The sequence below is a fragment of the Arachis hypogaea genome, chromosome 20 (genome assembly GCF_003086295.3).
Source record: "Arachis hypogaea cultivar Tifrunner chromosome 20, arahy.Tifrunner.gnm2.J5K5, whole genome shotgun sequence".
Taxonomy (NCBI): domain Eukaryota; kingdom Viridiplantae; phylum Streptophyta; class Magnoliopsida; order Fabales; family Fabaceae; genus Arachis; species Arachis hypogaea.
Window position 1 is genome coordinate 17,462,099 of NC_092055.1, and position 14,756 is coordinate 17,476,854.

At 39.1% G+C, this 14,756-nt stretch overlaps 1 protein-coding gene across 1 annotated transcript; it reads right to left on the reverse strand.

Annotated features, from left to right (window-relative positions):
• Window positions 1-5,123: 5,123 nt before the first annotated feature.
• LOC140182982 (uncharacterized) lies at window positions 5,124-6,424 on the reverse strand. Its single transcript, XM_072230968.1, has 2 exons — window positions 6,053-6,424; window positions 5,124-5,501 (listed from the first exon to the last, which is right to left on the reverse strand). Exons 1-2 carry the CDS (start codon window positions 6,422-6,424, stop codon window positions 5,124-5,126), a joined length of 750 nt encoding a protein of 249 aa, XP_072087069.1.
• Window positions 6,425-14,756: the final 8,332 nt, after the last annotated feature.

Sequence of the window (14,756 nt, forward strand, 5' to 3'; positions counted from 1 at the left end):
TTTTCAAAACTTGCTGGCGCTGGCGTTTAGCGCCCAAGGGGGCAACTTCAGCTCTTTTCCTTTTTTTTCCAAACTTTGCCAAATTGCTCTGAATTTTACTTGAAATCATAAAAATACTAAAACATCTCAAAGTAGCATCCAAAGAGGATTTTTGCACTAAAATATATTAAAACTTAACTAAAAATAACTAGAAAACAAAGGAAAAAAGGAGACAAGATGCTAATGCATCATGCTAAAGCAAGCTTCAAGCCCTGGAAGCTTCACTCCTCTATAAAAGGGGTGAACGGCCAAGGATTGTGGCAAGAGAGAAAGAGCACTTGTTTCGGTTTTCATAGCTACCTGAGCTATTCAAGTTCTTCTCCTTCATGGTTTTCATTTTGTAATTCTTTTTCTCAGTTTAGTCTGTCTGAGTTTCATTGGTAAAAGGCAAACATGGTGATGTTTATAAGAAAAAGTTAATGAGTGGAAAAAAGCAGTGAGCTAGACTTGGAGAAAAAGCCTAAGTTATTTCAGAAATTCTTTGTGTGTATTTTTGTTTTGTGGTCATGATCCTGAGGGCATTTCCTTACAAGTTGGATAAGCATTTTGTAGTTGAAAGCTAGGGTGAGTCCTAGTCAAGTTCAGGTTGGGTTAGAATCTGGACTTGTCCCAGATAGGATTGGGTAGATCCTAGGAAGAATTGGTGTTTGTAATCTGTTGAAAAGATAGTGAAATTCCATCATTATTGTGATGGAGACTGGATGTAGGCTACATTGTACTGGGTAGCCTAACCAGGATACATCTGTATGTCATCTTCTACTCTCTTCTCTGTTTCTGGTTCTGCAGTATATGAGACAAAAATAAAGTATCTCGTGTCTTCTCTACCAAGCTTCACTTTATCACAACTATTCTTGCAAGTAACTCTATTCTGGCTCTTACCGCGTCAGAAGACAAAACTAAAGTCTCTCCCGTCTTCTACTATCAGAATCAATACAGAACGCAAGGTTGGAAGCTAAATTAAAAGGGAGGCCAAGATTCAACCCCCATTCTCTTAGCCACTAATAACCATCAGCTGCATATCTCTTTTGGTCTCACGGCCTGCTTCAGAAATGAAGATTTTGGTGACTCACATGTTTTCTCTTCAAGCCAATTGCAATCATGTGAGAGGAGAGACAGCGGCCTCGCCGGGAGCATCGTCAAAATTGAAGAAGGGATTTTGCCGAGAAAACAAATTACGGTGGTGGAATCGTGTGATACACCTTTTGCATCAACTTCAAGAGTTTCGGAGAACGTGACGAGGTTCTCAGAAGGGGACGGCGGCTGCAAAAGCATGAGCTGCGTTGGTGAGGCAGGGCCTTCGACGACGGTGTTCAATTTGACAATGATGTCATCTCTGGGAGGTTTGTATAGCAGTGGGAAGCCGTTTTGAAGGGCAACAATAGAGGATTGGAAGCCAAAGGAGTGGGCAACGGAGGATTGGAAGTGTCAAATGCAGAAGAGGATAGAGTTCCAGAGGTGGTAGGAATATTTGGGTGGTGACTGTTATGAAAGTTTGGAATTTGAGAAAGAAGTGATGGTGAGATTGAAGTTGAAAATAAAGGGTGGGGTAATTTGAAAATTTTATTAAAAAGTCAACAAAAAATTAGAATTTGGATACTTTTGTCATACATAACTCATCTTTGATGAGTACAACGTTAGTTTTTTTTTAATGGGTACTTTTGTCAATGTTCATAAAGTTTATGGGTACAAATAATTTTTTTTCCCTTAAAAAATACAAAGAAATTTACTTGGTAAACTTATAACTGGTCCAAAATTTTTCTGCCAAAAAAAATTAATAAAATTTTGGTATCTATTAAAATAATATATTTTATCAACTAAATGTTTTATTTTTAAATTTTGTTTATTTTTATAGCGAGAAAATTTTTGGATTTATTTAATCCATAAAAAAAATAAAAAAAATAAAATTAAATAAACAGATTTAAATTATATCTACTATATAACGGAGATTAAAGATCTTAGTATACACACTTTTGTTCTAAAATGTCCTTTATTATAAATATCCATAAAAAATTACAATTCTTATAATTTAAACCCATGACCTTGTAATTATATTATGAAATATTTACTATAGTAACTAATCACACATTTGTCATTATTATTTACCTTTAGTCGATCAAAAGGATATACTTAATTTTAGCACCACATAAAAACAAATAAACCTATTTGTCATTTCTTTTCAAAAAAAAATTTTAAAACAGAAAGTTTCTCAGGCTCTAGTGCTTTACCGCTGCTAATTTTTTTATGTTTTTCACTATTATGGATTGTTGTCATAATTTTAACAGATATAGAGACATATTTTTTTTTAAATAACAATTCACAAATCAAAGACTCAAAATTGTGGAAGAAAAAAAATTTAGGGTCCGATTTGGGAGTTAGTGAATTTAAATTCAGTTGATAAATAAATTAAATCTTTGATATTATGTGACCAATTTTTTTTTTTAAGTTTGGAATAAATCGGTGGGTTAATTTTGTGGTTAAAAATCTTAAATCGAACCTTTCGATTTGTTGATAGCCGTCTTCTACACTCTTGAATAACACACAAAATTCCAATAACAGTGAATAATACCACTATTTCCTCAATATGAAAATTAAAACGCGGTCTACCGTTCTATCATTTGCGAGATGAGTTTTTAGAATTTCAAAATTTTTTTTATAAAACTTTCTCGCTATATGCGAGATGATGTTTTATTTAATAAATAATTTTAAATAGAGGTTATTTTCTACTGCGAGAAGGCTCAATCCCAATAACCCATTGTATCCATACATAACACTACTAGATCGAGTAAATACCCATAATCGTCCCTGAGATTTGCGTAAATACTCAATCTAATCCTCAAGATCCTGATTTTTCCATTGTAGTCCTCCAGATAGAGCTTCGAGCACTCAAAGAGGTCCCTGGGCATATTTTTGGTGATGAGTCATCACCGGAGCGCTGACGTGGACTTGGTTTGCCACGCTGGATGGGTCCAACGGCTAGCTGAGCTAGCTAATTTCCAATTTATACCCACGTTGGTCCCTCCTATTATATGTAACCCTAAATCCCCAAATTTTCATACACTTCTTCTCTTCTTCTTCGTCATCTCTTCTTCTTTTTCATACACTTTTTCCTGTTCATACACTTCCGTCTGGGGCTGCTACTCATGTCGATGATGGGTGTTGGTAGCACTGCAGGTGGAAGCTTTGTCCGTTCCCCCATCAAGCTGGAACCGGACAAGAACGCAAATGAAGAGTAGAAGATCGGTCTCGCCAGAATGGTGCGGGTGTGGCTGCCGGCCGGTTCTCAGATAGTCTGGCACAGATACGAATCCGAACAAACCGTTTTATGGCTGCCCCAATTATAATGTGGGTTAGAATAATTACTTGTGTTGTTATGATTGTCCTTCCCTCACTGTTCTTCTGTTGTTCCTCTCTGAACTTTGATTGTTTGTTGGTTACAGACAAGTGGGAAGAGATAGTGCGGACTTTTGTGTGGGCAGATTCTGTGAATGAGGAACAAGTTGATAAGTCAGAATCTTGTGGTGATGATTATGAAGTGAAGATGAACTTTGATTGGAGACTTTGGAAGTTGGAGGAGGATGTCCATATGCAAAAAGTGATTACCCAGTTGTTAATGTTAGCTGTGTTTGTACTGATAGTATTGTTGGTGATCCTGTATTATAAATGATGAATGAGTTGGTGGTTTAGGGTTCCCTGTTAGCAACAGATGTAAAAAAACCGCTTGTTGATGGAATGAAAATGCTGTTAAATATGAAACTATTGTTATTTATGTTTGTGCATGAAATGAACAGTAATCAGTAAAGGCCGAATAAGGCAAGAAAAGTCATTGGTAAACCACAAAGCATAGTGTATTAAGATAAATTTCATTGTTTATAAAAAAATAACAAAAGACAAAGATAAAAGGCAGCCAAGGAACATGAATGCTGCTATCTATAGTTTCATCAAAAGCAAGGCATCTCAAAAAGGCCTTTGGATCACAATTCACCATATAGTCATTGTATGATGGAAAAGACTAATTACACAAAACAGAAACTCCTAAGTAGATTTATCTAAAGTCTTCAATTCTTCTTTCTTGGTGGCTTAAATCCGGGCGTTGGGATGAACTTCATCGAGTTGGAAAACTTTGTAGCTGTTGCTGAAGATGTACCCTGTAAGGGGTTCACTGTTGGTGAGGTTGGCGGCAGAGAAGATCTTCTTCTTGGTGACAGCTTCGAAGGTCTTTTCAGTCCAGGATCCTATATGAGAAAAAGTTGGCATTAAGTATAATTGATTGATGGAAATAATAAAAGCCTGAAGATATAAAATTTTAGTTACATTTTGAGAATCCTCTTTCTCAGAAGCAATAGGCTGAGTTATCTCGATCTCCACGGGATTGCTTTGCACATCTGCTTGGCCATAATCGTCTTGGGGCTGCTCAGGCGCAGGATCCTTTTTCTTCTTCTTAGCCGCCTCGCCAGCAGTGACAGCTGCAGCAGCAGCAGCGGCAACATCAGCATCCCTCTTCTTTTTGCAGCCTCTCTTCATATGTCCCTTTTCACCATAGAAACTGCATGTAAAGGCCCCTAGCTGTCTTTTCAGGTGTACACCATCTCCAGTATTGCCCAACAGTTTTGGGTCAACTTTAGGTTTCTTAGTTCCAAAACCACTCTTCTCATCCACATCCATCCTCCTCTTCATCTTTAATTTTCCAGGTTTTGTCTTGATTTTAGGGGCATGTGGCCTGTTACAGTCCTCTGCTTCTCCCATAGTGGTTGCCCCGCAATTGGATTAATATGGTGGTTATAAGTTTTCCTGTATGATTCCATGGTCAGCCATCTGTGACAGAAGTCCTCTGGCTGCTTATTCACACGAGAGAGGGCAGCACAAGCGTGCACACACGGAATACCTGTAGGTGCCAAATAGTGACATGAACCATGTTATACACAAGCAACTTGAAGTAACTACTATGCATAAAGACAATTGTTATACACAAGCAGCTTACCCGTTAGCATCCAAAATTGGCAGGTGCACAATCTTTTTTCTATGTCCACAACATGGTTAGTTAGATGTCTGTGCACCTCAAATTTTTCGTATCCGTTATCCCCAGTCTAGATGGGCTTCCAATGCTTGGATTCTTTCCTAACATTTTCTAGCCTGCTCACCGGTGTGAGCTTTCCAGTGTGATTCTTCATTTTTACCTTATTCTTCACTATGGTGCACCTGACAAACATTCTTACTTCCTTCAGCAATGTTATGATGGGTTTGGCTCTTGAATCTTTGATCTTAGTATTGAACACCTCATATGCGTTGTTACATATGCTATCCAACTTTGGCTTATGGCTGAAAAAGCTTCTGGTCCAAGCATCCATCGGCCACTTCTCTAAATATGCCCAAGCATCCTCGTTTAATCTTTTGATCTTGTCCATTCCATCCCTAAACTCTTGGTAAGTTGTTGCCCTTGCACATTCCCACAAAAGCCCCCGTAGCTGTAAGTCCTTCCAATTCTTGTTGAAATTTTTTCATAAATGCTGGATGCAGAAATGGTGATGCACGTCAGGCATCACCTCTTTCACTCCTGATATCAGTCCCTGCCAGTTTCATCAAATATTATACATACATGACTACAAAAATAATGTGCACATATACGTCCCTGACATTATAATCGTGACATATAAAAGTCCCTGAAAATTGATAAATATCCCCATAATGGTCCCTAAAAATCATAGTCGTGACTCATACAAGTCCCTAACCTTTATCCAGCGTGCACATAATGATTCAGGAAGTATATAACATGCTTACAGGACACCCTGATTAATCAGACAACCAATAATTACAAGTTCTCCATATAAGCATACAAGCGTAATGATTCAGGAGATTAACCTATTTGTCTCATCTAGCAACTATCTTTGTATAACAGCATAATTACAAGTTATCCATATAAGCATATAAGCATATAATAGCACAATTCTTAATGGAACATCTAATCATCAATATCCAATAAAATCAAAGCAGGACAATAAGTATATGTGCTCCATACCTTTTGCATATCTAATATGAAGCACCAGTCGTGATTTTTATAGTAACACAAGTCCTGATGAAGTAGCTCAAGAAACCATCTCCATGTCTTTGTATTCTCCACTCTGACAATAGCCCAGGCTATTACATAGATATGGTGATTTGCATCTAACCCCACAGCTGACAAAATCTGGCCACCAAACCTTGTCTTCAGGAAAGCACCATCCAGACCTATCAAAGGACGGCAGCCAGCCTTGAACCCGTTTTTACAGCCGCTTAAGCATACATATATCCTATCAAAGGTAACTTTACCATCTGGTTGAAGGGTGGTGTATATTTGCACAGTGGAACCGGGATTAGTCTTCAACAACGTCATACCATAATCCCTAACCATCCTATATTGCTCTTTCTCATCCCCATACACTACACTTCAAGCATCCATACTTTCCTAGATATTGAATTCTTATTCAGTGTCAAGTCAAACCGTGTCTTGAAGTAAGTTGTAGCCTCGCAGTGTCTAAAATTTGGATACTTTCTCACTTTCTTTACAAGCTTGCTCCATACCCAATTCCTGTTGGCAGCCCTATTCTTGTTCTCTCTTGGACAAGTATGGTCATTGTTGAAGGTCTTAATTTGCCAACACGCTTCTTCATGGTCTCTTGATGCATAAGCCACCCATGGACACTCTTTGACCTTACATACCGCCATGCACCTTATGTTATTATTTTTCACTAGCTTTATGCTTCTACCCTCTTGGATTGTGTATTCCCTCACAGCTTCTCTAAATTTCCATTTCGTTTCTGAACTTCATGCCAACCTCAAGATACAGCTCTCCAAACCTTGCACCCTCCCTAAACAGCCGACATGCCTCTTCAGAATCATTTCCTTCCTCCAACTCATCTTCTGAGTTTGGAGGCGTCTTCATCTCCTCTGAGTGCCAAGAATTGGTTCCATCTGAGTCAACACCTAGGTCTAGTCCATCCTCTGCACCTTCATCACCACAACCCACGAACCCAAGGTCAACTTCAGCGTTGCTCACCTTCTGCACCAAACCGTCGTCTTCATGCAATATCTTCTCCTTCCCTTTACCTAGTGGATTAATATTTCTGGATTACACCTCTGCATGTACCATGTTTCTCCTAATCCTACTCCCAGTTTTAGGATCATTTTCTGTAGTCTCAGAATCAGAAGAACTTCCTTCATCCGGACCTGGCTTAAACAGGCTATCCTCTTCACTGTCAGAGGAGTCAGAAGATACATCAAAGGGAACTTCATTGTTAAGCACTTTGTTCTTAAATCCTCTAGCAGCAGACCGCGTGCAGAGTCTCCTGGAAATACTTGATCCCTTGGATAGTTTCTGCTTGTTGCTCTTATCTGATTTAGTGCTCTGACTGGGCTTTGAGGGCTGGATGGTTTTGATGGCCTTGGTAGGCTTGGTTGGCTGGATGAATCTACTGGGCTTCGTTGCCTTTGGGGGGTTGGTCTTCTTGGGAGGGTTGGTTATCTTGGGAGGATTAGTGTTTTTTGTAGGCATCTTGATTTTGGAGTGTGAGGGTTGTGATTGCCGTGGAGATGTTTTATTTTTTTTTTTGGGACTGGATTTGTAAGAACTATTGGGTACAACCTTCGGGATAGGAGCAACTATGAATGCATGAGTCTCATTGAGTTGGGGACTCACATCAGCATCTGTACTTGCATTACACCCCTTTCCACCATCGTCATCCAAGTACACAACTGTGTTATCTCCCTCTAACACCTCCGACACTGACAGTGCTCGAAATATACATCAATCAATCCCTCATTTTTTCTAGCACAATTCACCATCTCTCTTATCTCTTTGTCACTGTTTACATTTCTCAACCCATTATCCAAGCCTTTTCCAGGAACATGCCACCAGCATTATTTTATGTCATTGTACCCAAGCTCCTTATGGTAGTTTCGTATGTAGAAGACATCTAGAGTATCAGTGTCTAGATCACCTAAACAGGCTTTGTTGTCCGGAAAATATACCATAATCCCTTCTGCATTTTTTTTGAAGTCACTCCCATAATGAAACATGATGTCCAACTTCTCTTCCATCTGCAAGAAATTTTAAATTTTCACTTAATACAGGCAGAATTTGAAAGCCTACTAATGCATTAAAAAAATCACCACAAGAACACATTTATTTCCAATCTTGCATACATCTCCCTGTTTCATCCCTATTTCAATCGGGTTAAATAGAGCAACCCCACAAACCCCAGCCAATCTTCAAACCCTAGACACTACAATGACACCAAAACTCCAGAACCTCAACTACACTAACAACTTGCATATCATCAACCAACACTGTATTGAAAATGCTAAGTAAAAAAAAAGGAAGCTTACCTTGAGTCCGATCACAAAGTCAGAACCTCGTGCTTCTCGTGAAGGAGGGGAAGAACGAAAACAACTTTTGGTCGGATTACTTCTTCTCTCAACTTTTTCAATCCAGCGAATAGAATCCTACGGCTACGCCATTGATGAGGAGATGAAGATGAAGTCCGAGGGTGGAAGAAGAAGAGACGAATGAAGTAAAGTGTTTGTGTTGGAGAGAAAACTATTTTTCATACTAAATAACATCTAAACGGCGTCGTTTTTGGCTATCAAGGACGCCAAACCAAAACGACGACATTTTGGATCCCTCTCACATGGCAAACTGAGGCCATGTCAGTGCTCCGGTGATGACTCATCACCAGAAATATGGCCAGGGACCATTTTGAGTGCTCGGAGCTCTATTTGGAGGACTACAATAAAAAAATTGGGATCTTGAGGATTAGATTGAGTATTTGCGCGAATCTTAGGGACGATTATGGGTATTTACTCCTATTAGACCCTATCTTAGGCCATATTTCAAAAGTAATTTTGTATCAAAAGTTTTCCATCATTATCTGCACTATCAAATTAGTTTCATCTCTTAAAATAATATCAATTTTTTAATACTAAATTCGTTCAGAACCATTTTGGATAAATGATATTTTGCATATCTAACAAAAACAATTTGTGCAATATAAATTGAGCCAAATCTTTCTTTGGTTGTTGTTTAAATTGGGTTAAATCATTTGCCTAAGTATGTTTAAAAGTTAAACAATAATTAGAAGTTAAAAAATAAATCAATAAAGATGGGTTGATCACTTGATCTTATTTCTTGGTTGTTGGTGCACGAAATTGTGATCCTTAACAACGGCGCCAAAAACTTGGTGCTCGGAATGTAATTCACACACTTTGTCACAACTTCACACAATTAACCAGCAAGTGCACTGGGTCGTCCAAGTAATAAAACTTACATGAGTAAGGGTCGATCCTACAGAGATTGTCAGCTTGAAGCAAGCTATGGTCACCTTGTAAATCTCAGTCAGGCGGATTCAAATGGTTATAGAGTTTTAATAATTAAAATAGAAGTAGGATAGAGATACTTATGTAATTCATTGGTGAGAATTTCAGATAAGTGTATAGAGATGCTTTTGTTCCTCCTGAACCTCTACTTTCCTGCTATCTTCATCCAATCATTCCTACTCCTTTCCTTGGCAAGCTGTATGTAGGGCATCACCGTTGTCAATGGCTACTTTCCATCCTCTCAGTGAAAATGGTCCAAGATGCGCTGTCACCGTACAGCTAATCATCTGTCAGTTCTCGATCATACTGAAATAGGATTCAGTAATCCTTTTGCGTCTGTCACTACGCCCAGCACTCGCGAGTTTGAAGCTCGTCACAGCCATCCCTTCCCGGATCCTACTCGGAATACCACAGACAAGGTTTAGACTTTCCGGACCTCAAGAATGGCCGCCAATAGTTCTAGCCTATACCACGAAGATTCTGATCTCACAATCAGAAGGCTAAGAGATATACATTCAAGCTTGTTTGCATGTAGAACAGAAGTGTTTGTCAGGCACGCGTTCATAAATGAGAATGATGATGAGCGTCACATAATCATCACATGCATCATGTTCTTGTGTGCAAATGGATATCTTAGAGAAGAAATAGGCTTGAATTGAATAGAAAAACAATAGTACTTTGCATTAATTCATGAAGAACAGCAGAGTTCCACACCTTAATCTATGGTGTGTAGAAACTCTACCGTTGAAAATACACAAGAACAAGGTCCAGGCATGGCCGAATGGCCAGCCCCCTAACGTGATCAAAGGATCAAAAGATAATCCAAATGATGTCAATACAATAGTAAAAAGTCCTATATATACTAAACTAGTTACTAGGGTTTACAGAAATGAGTAAATGATGCAGAAATCCACTTTCGAGCCCACTTGGTGTGTGCTTGGGTTGAGCATTGAAGCTTTCACGTGTAGAGGTCTTCTTTGGAGTTGAACGCCAGTTTGTACCATGTTTCTGGCGTTTAACTCTGCTTTGCAACCTGTTTCTGGCGTTTAACTCCAGAATAGGACAGAGAGCTGGCGTTGAACGCCAGTTTGCGTCATCTAAACTCGGGCAAAGTATGAACTATTATATATTTTTGGAATGCCCTGGATGTCTACTTTCCAACGCAATTAAGAGCGCGCCATTTGGACTCCTGTAACTCCAGAAAATCCACTTTGAGTGCAGGGAGGTCAGAATCCAACAGCATTTGCAGTCCTTCTTCAGCCTCTGAATCTGATTTTTGCTCAAGCCCCTCAATTTCAGCCAGAAAATAACTGAAATCACAGAAAAACACACAAACTCATAGTAAAGTCCAGAAATGTGATTTTTATTTAAAAACTAATAAAAATATACTAAAAACTAACTAAATCATACTAAAAACTATGTAAAAACAATGCCAAAAAGTGTATAAATTATCCGCTCATCACAACACCAAACTTAAATTGTTGCTTGTTTCCAAGCAACTAAAAATCAAATAGGATAAAAAGAAGAGAATATACTATAAATTCTAAAATATCAATGAAACTTAGCTCCAACTAGATGAGCGGGACTAGTAGCTTTTTGCCTCTTGAATAGTTTTGGCATCTCACTTTATCCATTGAAGTTCAGAATGATTGACATCTATAGGAACTCAGAATTCAGATAGTGTTATTGATTCTCTTAGTTTAGTATGTTGATTCTTAAACACAGCTACTTTATGAGTCTTGGCCGTGGCCCTAAGCACTTTGTTTTCCAGTATTACCACCGGATACATAAATGCCACAGACACATAACTGGGTGAACCTTTTCAGATTGTGACTTAGCTTTGCTAAAGTCCCCAAATAGAGGTGTCCAGGGTTCTTAAGCACACTCTTTTTTTGCTTTGGACCTCGACTTTAACCGCTCAGTCTCAAGCTTTTGGCTTGACACCTTCAAGCCACAAGCACATGGTTAGGAATAGCTTGGTTTAGCCGCTTAGGCCGGATTTTATTCCTTTAGGCCCTCCTATCCACTGATGCTCAAAGCCTTGGATCCTTTTTATTACCCTTGCCTTTTGGTTTTAAGGGCTATTGGATTTTTTTTTCTCTTGCCTTTTGGTTTAAAGAGCTTTTGGCTCTTTCTGCTTGCTTTTTCTTTTTCTTTTTTTTCGCCATTTTTCTTTTTTTCTTTTCGCAAACTTTTGTATTCACTGCTTTTTCTTGCTTCAAGAATCAATTTTATGATTTTTCAGATTATCAATAACATTTCTCCTTTTCATCATTCTTTCAAGAGCCAACATATTTAACATTCATAAACAACAATACCAAAAGACATATGCACTGTTCAAGCATTCATTTAGAAAACAAAAAGTATTGTCACCACATCAAAATAATTAAACTAATTTCAAGGATGAATTTAAAATTCATGTACTTCGTGTTCTTTTATAATTAAAGCATTTTTCATTTAAGAAAGGTGATGGATTCATAGGACATTCATAGCTTTCAGACATAGACACTTAAATACTAATGATCATGTAATAAGACACAAACATAAACATAAAGCATAGTAAACAAAAAAACAGAAAAATAAGAACAAGGAAATTAAGGAACGGGTCCACCTTAGTGAGGGTGGCGTCTTCCTCTTCTTGAAGAATCAATGGTGCTCTTGAGCTCCTCTATGTCTCTTCCTTGCCTTTGTTGCTTCATCCCTATAGTTGTGTGGAGGAAAATGTATCCCTTGAGGCATCTCAGGGATTTCTTGGTGAGGGAATTCCTCATGCTCTTGTTGAGGTCCATGAGTGGGCTCTCTTGTTGTGCAGTCAAATGCTCTACTACTGAGCTATGGACCCTTGAGATGAATCTCTCCATCTCCCATGACTCGGATGTGGAAGCTTTTGTCTTCCCTTTCCTCTTTCTAGAGGTTTCTCCGGCCTTAGGTGCCATAAATGGTTATGGAAAAATAAAAAGTAATGCTTTTACCACACCAAACTTAAAAGGTTTGCTCGTCCTCGAGCAAAAGAAGAAAGAAGTGAGTAGAAGAAGAAGAAAATGGAGGAGATGGAGGTGTGTGAATGGTTTGAATTTGAGTAGGTGGGTGTAGGTAGGTTGTATGATGGTTTTGGAGGAGTAATGCTGGTGATTGGTGGAGGTTATTTTGGGGAAGAGTGTTATGGAAAGGTTTGAAGAGGAGAGAAGAAGAGGTAGGGTAGGTGGGGATCCTGTGGGGTCCACAGATCCAGAGGGGTCAAGGACTTAGCATCCCTGCTCCATTTAGGCGTGCAAAACGCCCTTAGTATGCATGTCTGACGTTAAACGCCAGCTTGCTGCTTGTTTCTGGCATTTAACGCCAATTCCATGCTCTGTTCTGGCGTTAAATGCCAGTCTGGTGCTTGTTTCTGGCGTTTAACGCCAGCTTGATGCTTCTTTCTGGCGTTAAACACCAGTTTGATGCTTCTTACTGGCGTTTAAATGCCAGTAAGCTCTTCCTCCAGGGTGAGCTATTTTTACTGCTACTTTTCATTCTGTTTTTGATTTTTCAATAGTTTTTATGACTCCACATGATCATCAACCTAAAAAAAACATAAAATAACAATAAAAATAAAATAGATATAATTGAATAACATTGGGTTGCCTCCCAACAAGCGCTTCTTTAATGTCAATAGCTTGACAGTGAGCTCTCATGGAGCCTCACAGATAATCAGAGCAAGGTTGGAACCTCCCAACACCAAACTTAGAGTTTGAATGTGAGGGTTCAACACCAAACTTAGAGTTTGGTTGTGGCCCCCCAACACCAAACTTAGAGTTTGACTGTGGGGGCTTTGGTTGACTCTGCAGTGGGAGAAGCTTTTCATGCTTCCTCTCCATGGTTACAGAAGGAGATCCTTGAGTTTTAAATACAAGGTTGTCCTCATTTAGTTACAGGACCAACTCTCCTCTGTCCACATCAATCACAGCTTTTGCTGTGGCTAGGAAGGGTCTTTCAAGGATGATGGAGTCATCCTCATCCTTCCCAGTGTCTAGGACTATGAAATCAGCAGGGATGTAAAGGCCTTCAACCTTTACTAGCATGTCCTCTACTTGTCCATAAGCCTATTTTCTTGAGTTGTCTGCCATCTCTAATGAGATTCTGGCAGCTTGCACCTCAAAGATCCCAAGTTTCTCTATTACAGAGAGTGGCATTAAGTTTATTCCTGACCTCAGGTCACACAGAGCCTTCTCAAAGGTCATGGTGCCTATGTTACAGGGAATTAGGAATTTACCAGGATCCTGTTTCTTTTGAGGTAACTTATGCCTATCCAATGCATTCAGTTCATTGGTGAGCAAGGGAGGTTCATCTTCCCAAGTTTCATTACCAAATAATTTGGCATTCAGCTTCATGATTGCACCAAGGTATTTAGCAACTTGCTCTTCAGTAATGTCTTCATCCTCTTCGGAGGATGAATACTCATCAGAGCTCATGAAGGACAAAAGGAGGTTCAATGGGATCTCTATGGTCTCTAGATGAGCCTCAGATTCCTTTGGTTCCTCAAAGGGAAACTCCTTATTGGTCACTGAGTGTTCCAGGAGGTCTTCCTCACTAGGATTCACGTCCTCCTCCTCCTCTCTGGGTTCAGCCACATCAAGTAAGGTAATGGCCTTGCACTCTCTTTTTGGATTCTCTTCTGCATTGCTTGGGAGAGTACTAGGAGGAGTTTCAGTGACTCTTTTACTCAGCTGGCCCACTTGTACCTCCAAATTTCTAATGGAGGACCTTATTTCATTCATGAAACTTAGAGTGGCCTTAGATAGATCAGAGATTATATTTGCTAAGCTAGATGGATTCTGCTCAGAATTCTCTGTCTATTGCTGAGTGGATGATGGAAAAAGCTTACTATTGCTAAACCTGTTTCTTCCACCATTATTAAAGCCTTGTTGAGGCTTTTGTTGATCCTTCCATGAGAAATTTGGATGATTTCTCCATGAGGAATTATAGGTGTTTCCATAGGGTTCACCCATGTAATTCACCTCTGCTATTGCAGGGTTCTCAGGATCATAAGCTTCTTCTTCAGAAGATACCTCTTTAGTACTATTGGATGCAGCTTGCAATCCATTCAGACTCTGAGAAATCATATTGACTTGCTGAGTCAATATTTTGTTCTGAGCCAATATAGCATTCAGAGCATTAATTTTAAGAACTCCCTTCCTCTGAGGCGTCCCATTACTCACAGGATTCCTTTCAGAAGTATACATGAACTGGTTATTTGCAACCATGTCAATGAGTTTCTGAGCTTCTGCAGGCGTTTTCTTTAGGTGAATGGATCCACCTGTAGAATGGTCCAATGACATCTTTGATAATTCAGACAGACCATCATAGAATATATCCAGAATGGTCCATTCTGA

Excerpts from the sequence above, each read along its gene's own strand:
- LOC140182982 (XM_072230968.1), bottom strand. The coding sequence starts at position 6,424 with ATGGTTAGGGATTATGGTATGACGTTGTTGAAGACTAATCCCGGTTCC. Across the intron at positions 5,502-6,052 it reads TCATATTAGATATGCAAAAG|CTACGGGGGCTTTTGTGGGA; the intron begins GTATGGAGCACA and ends AAGGACTTACAG.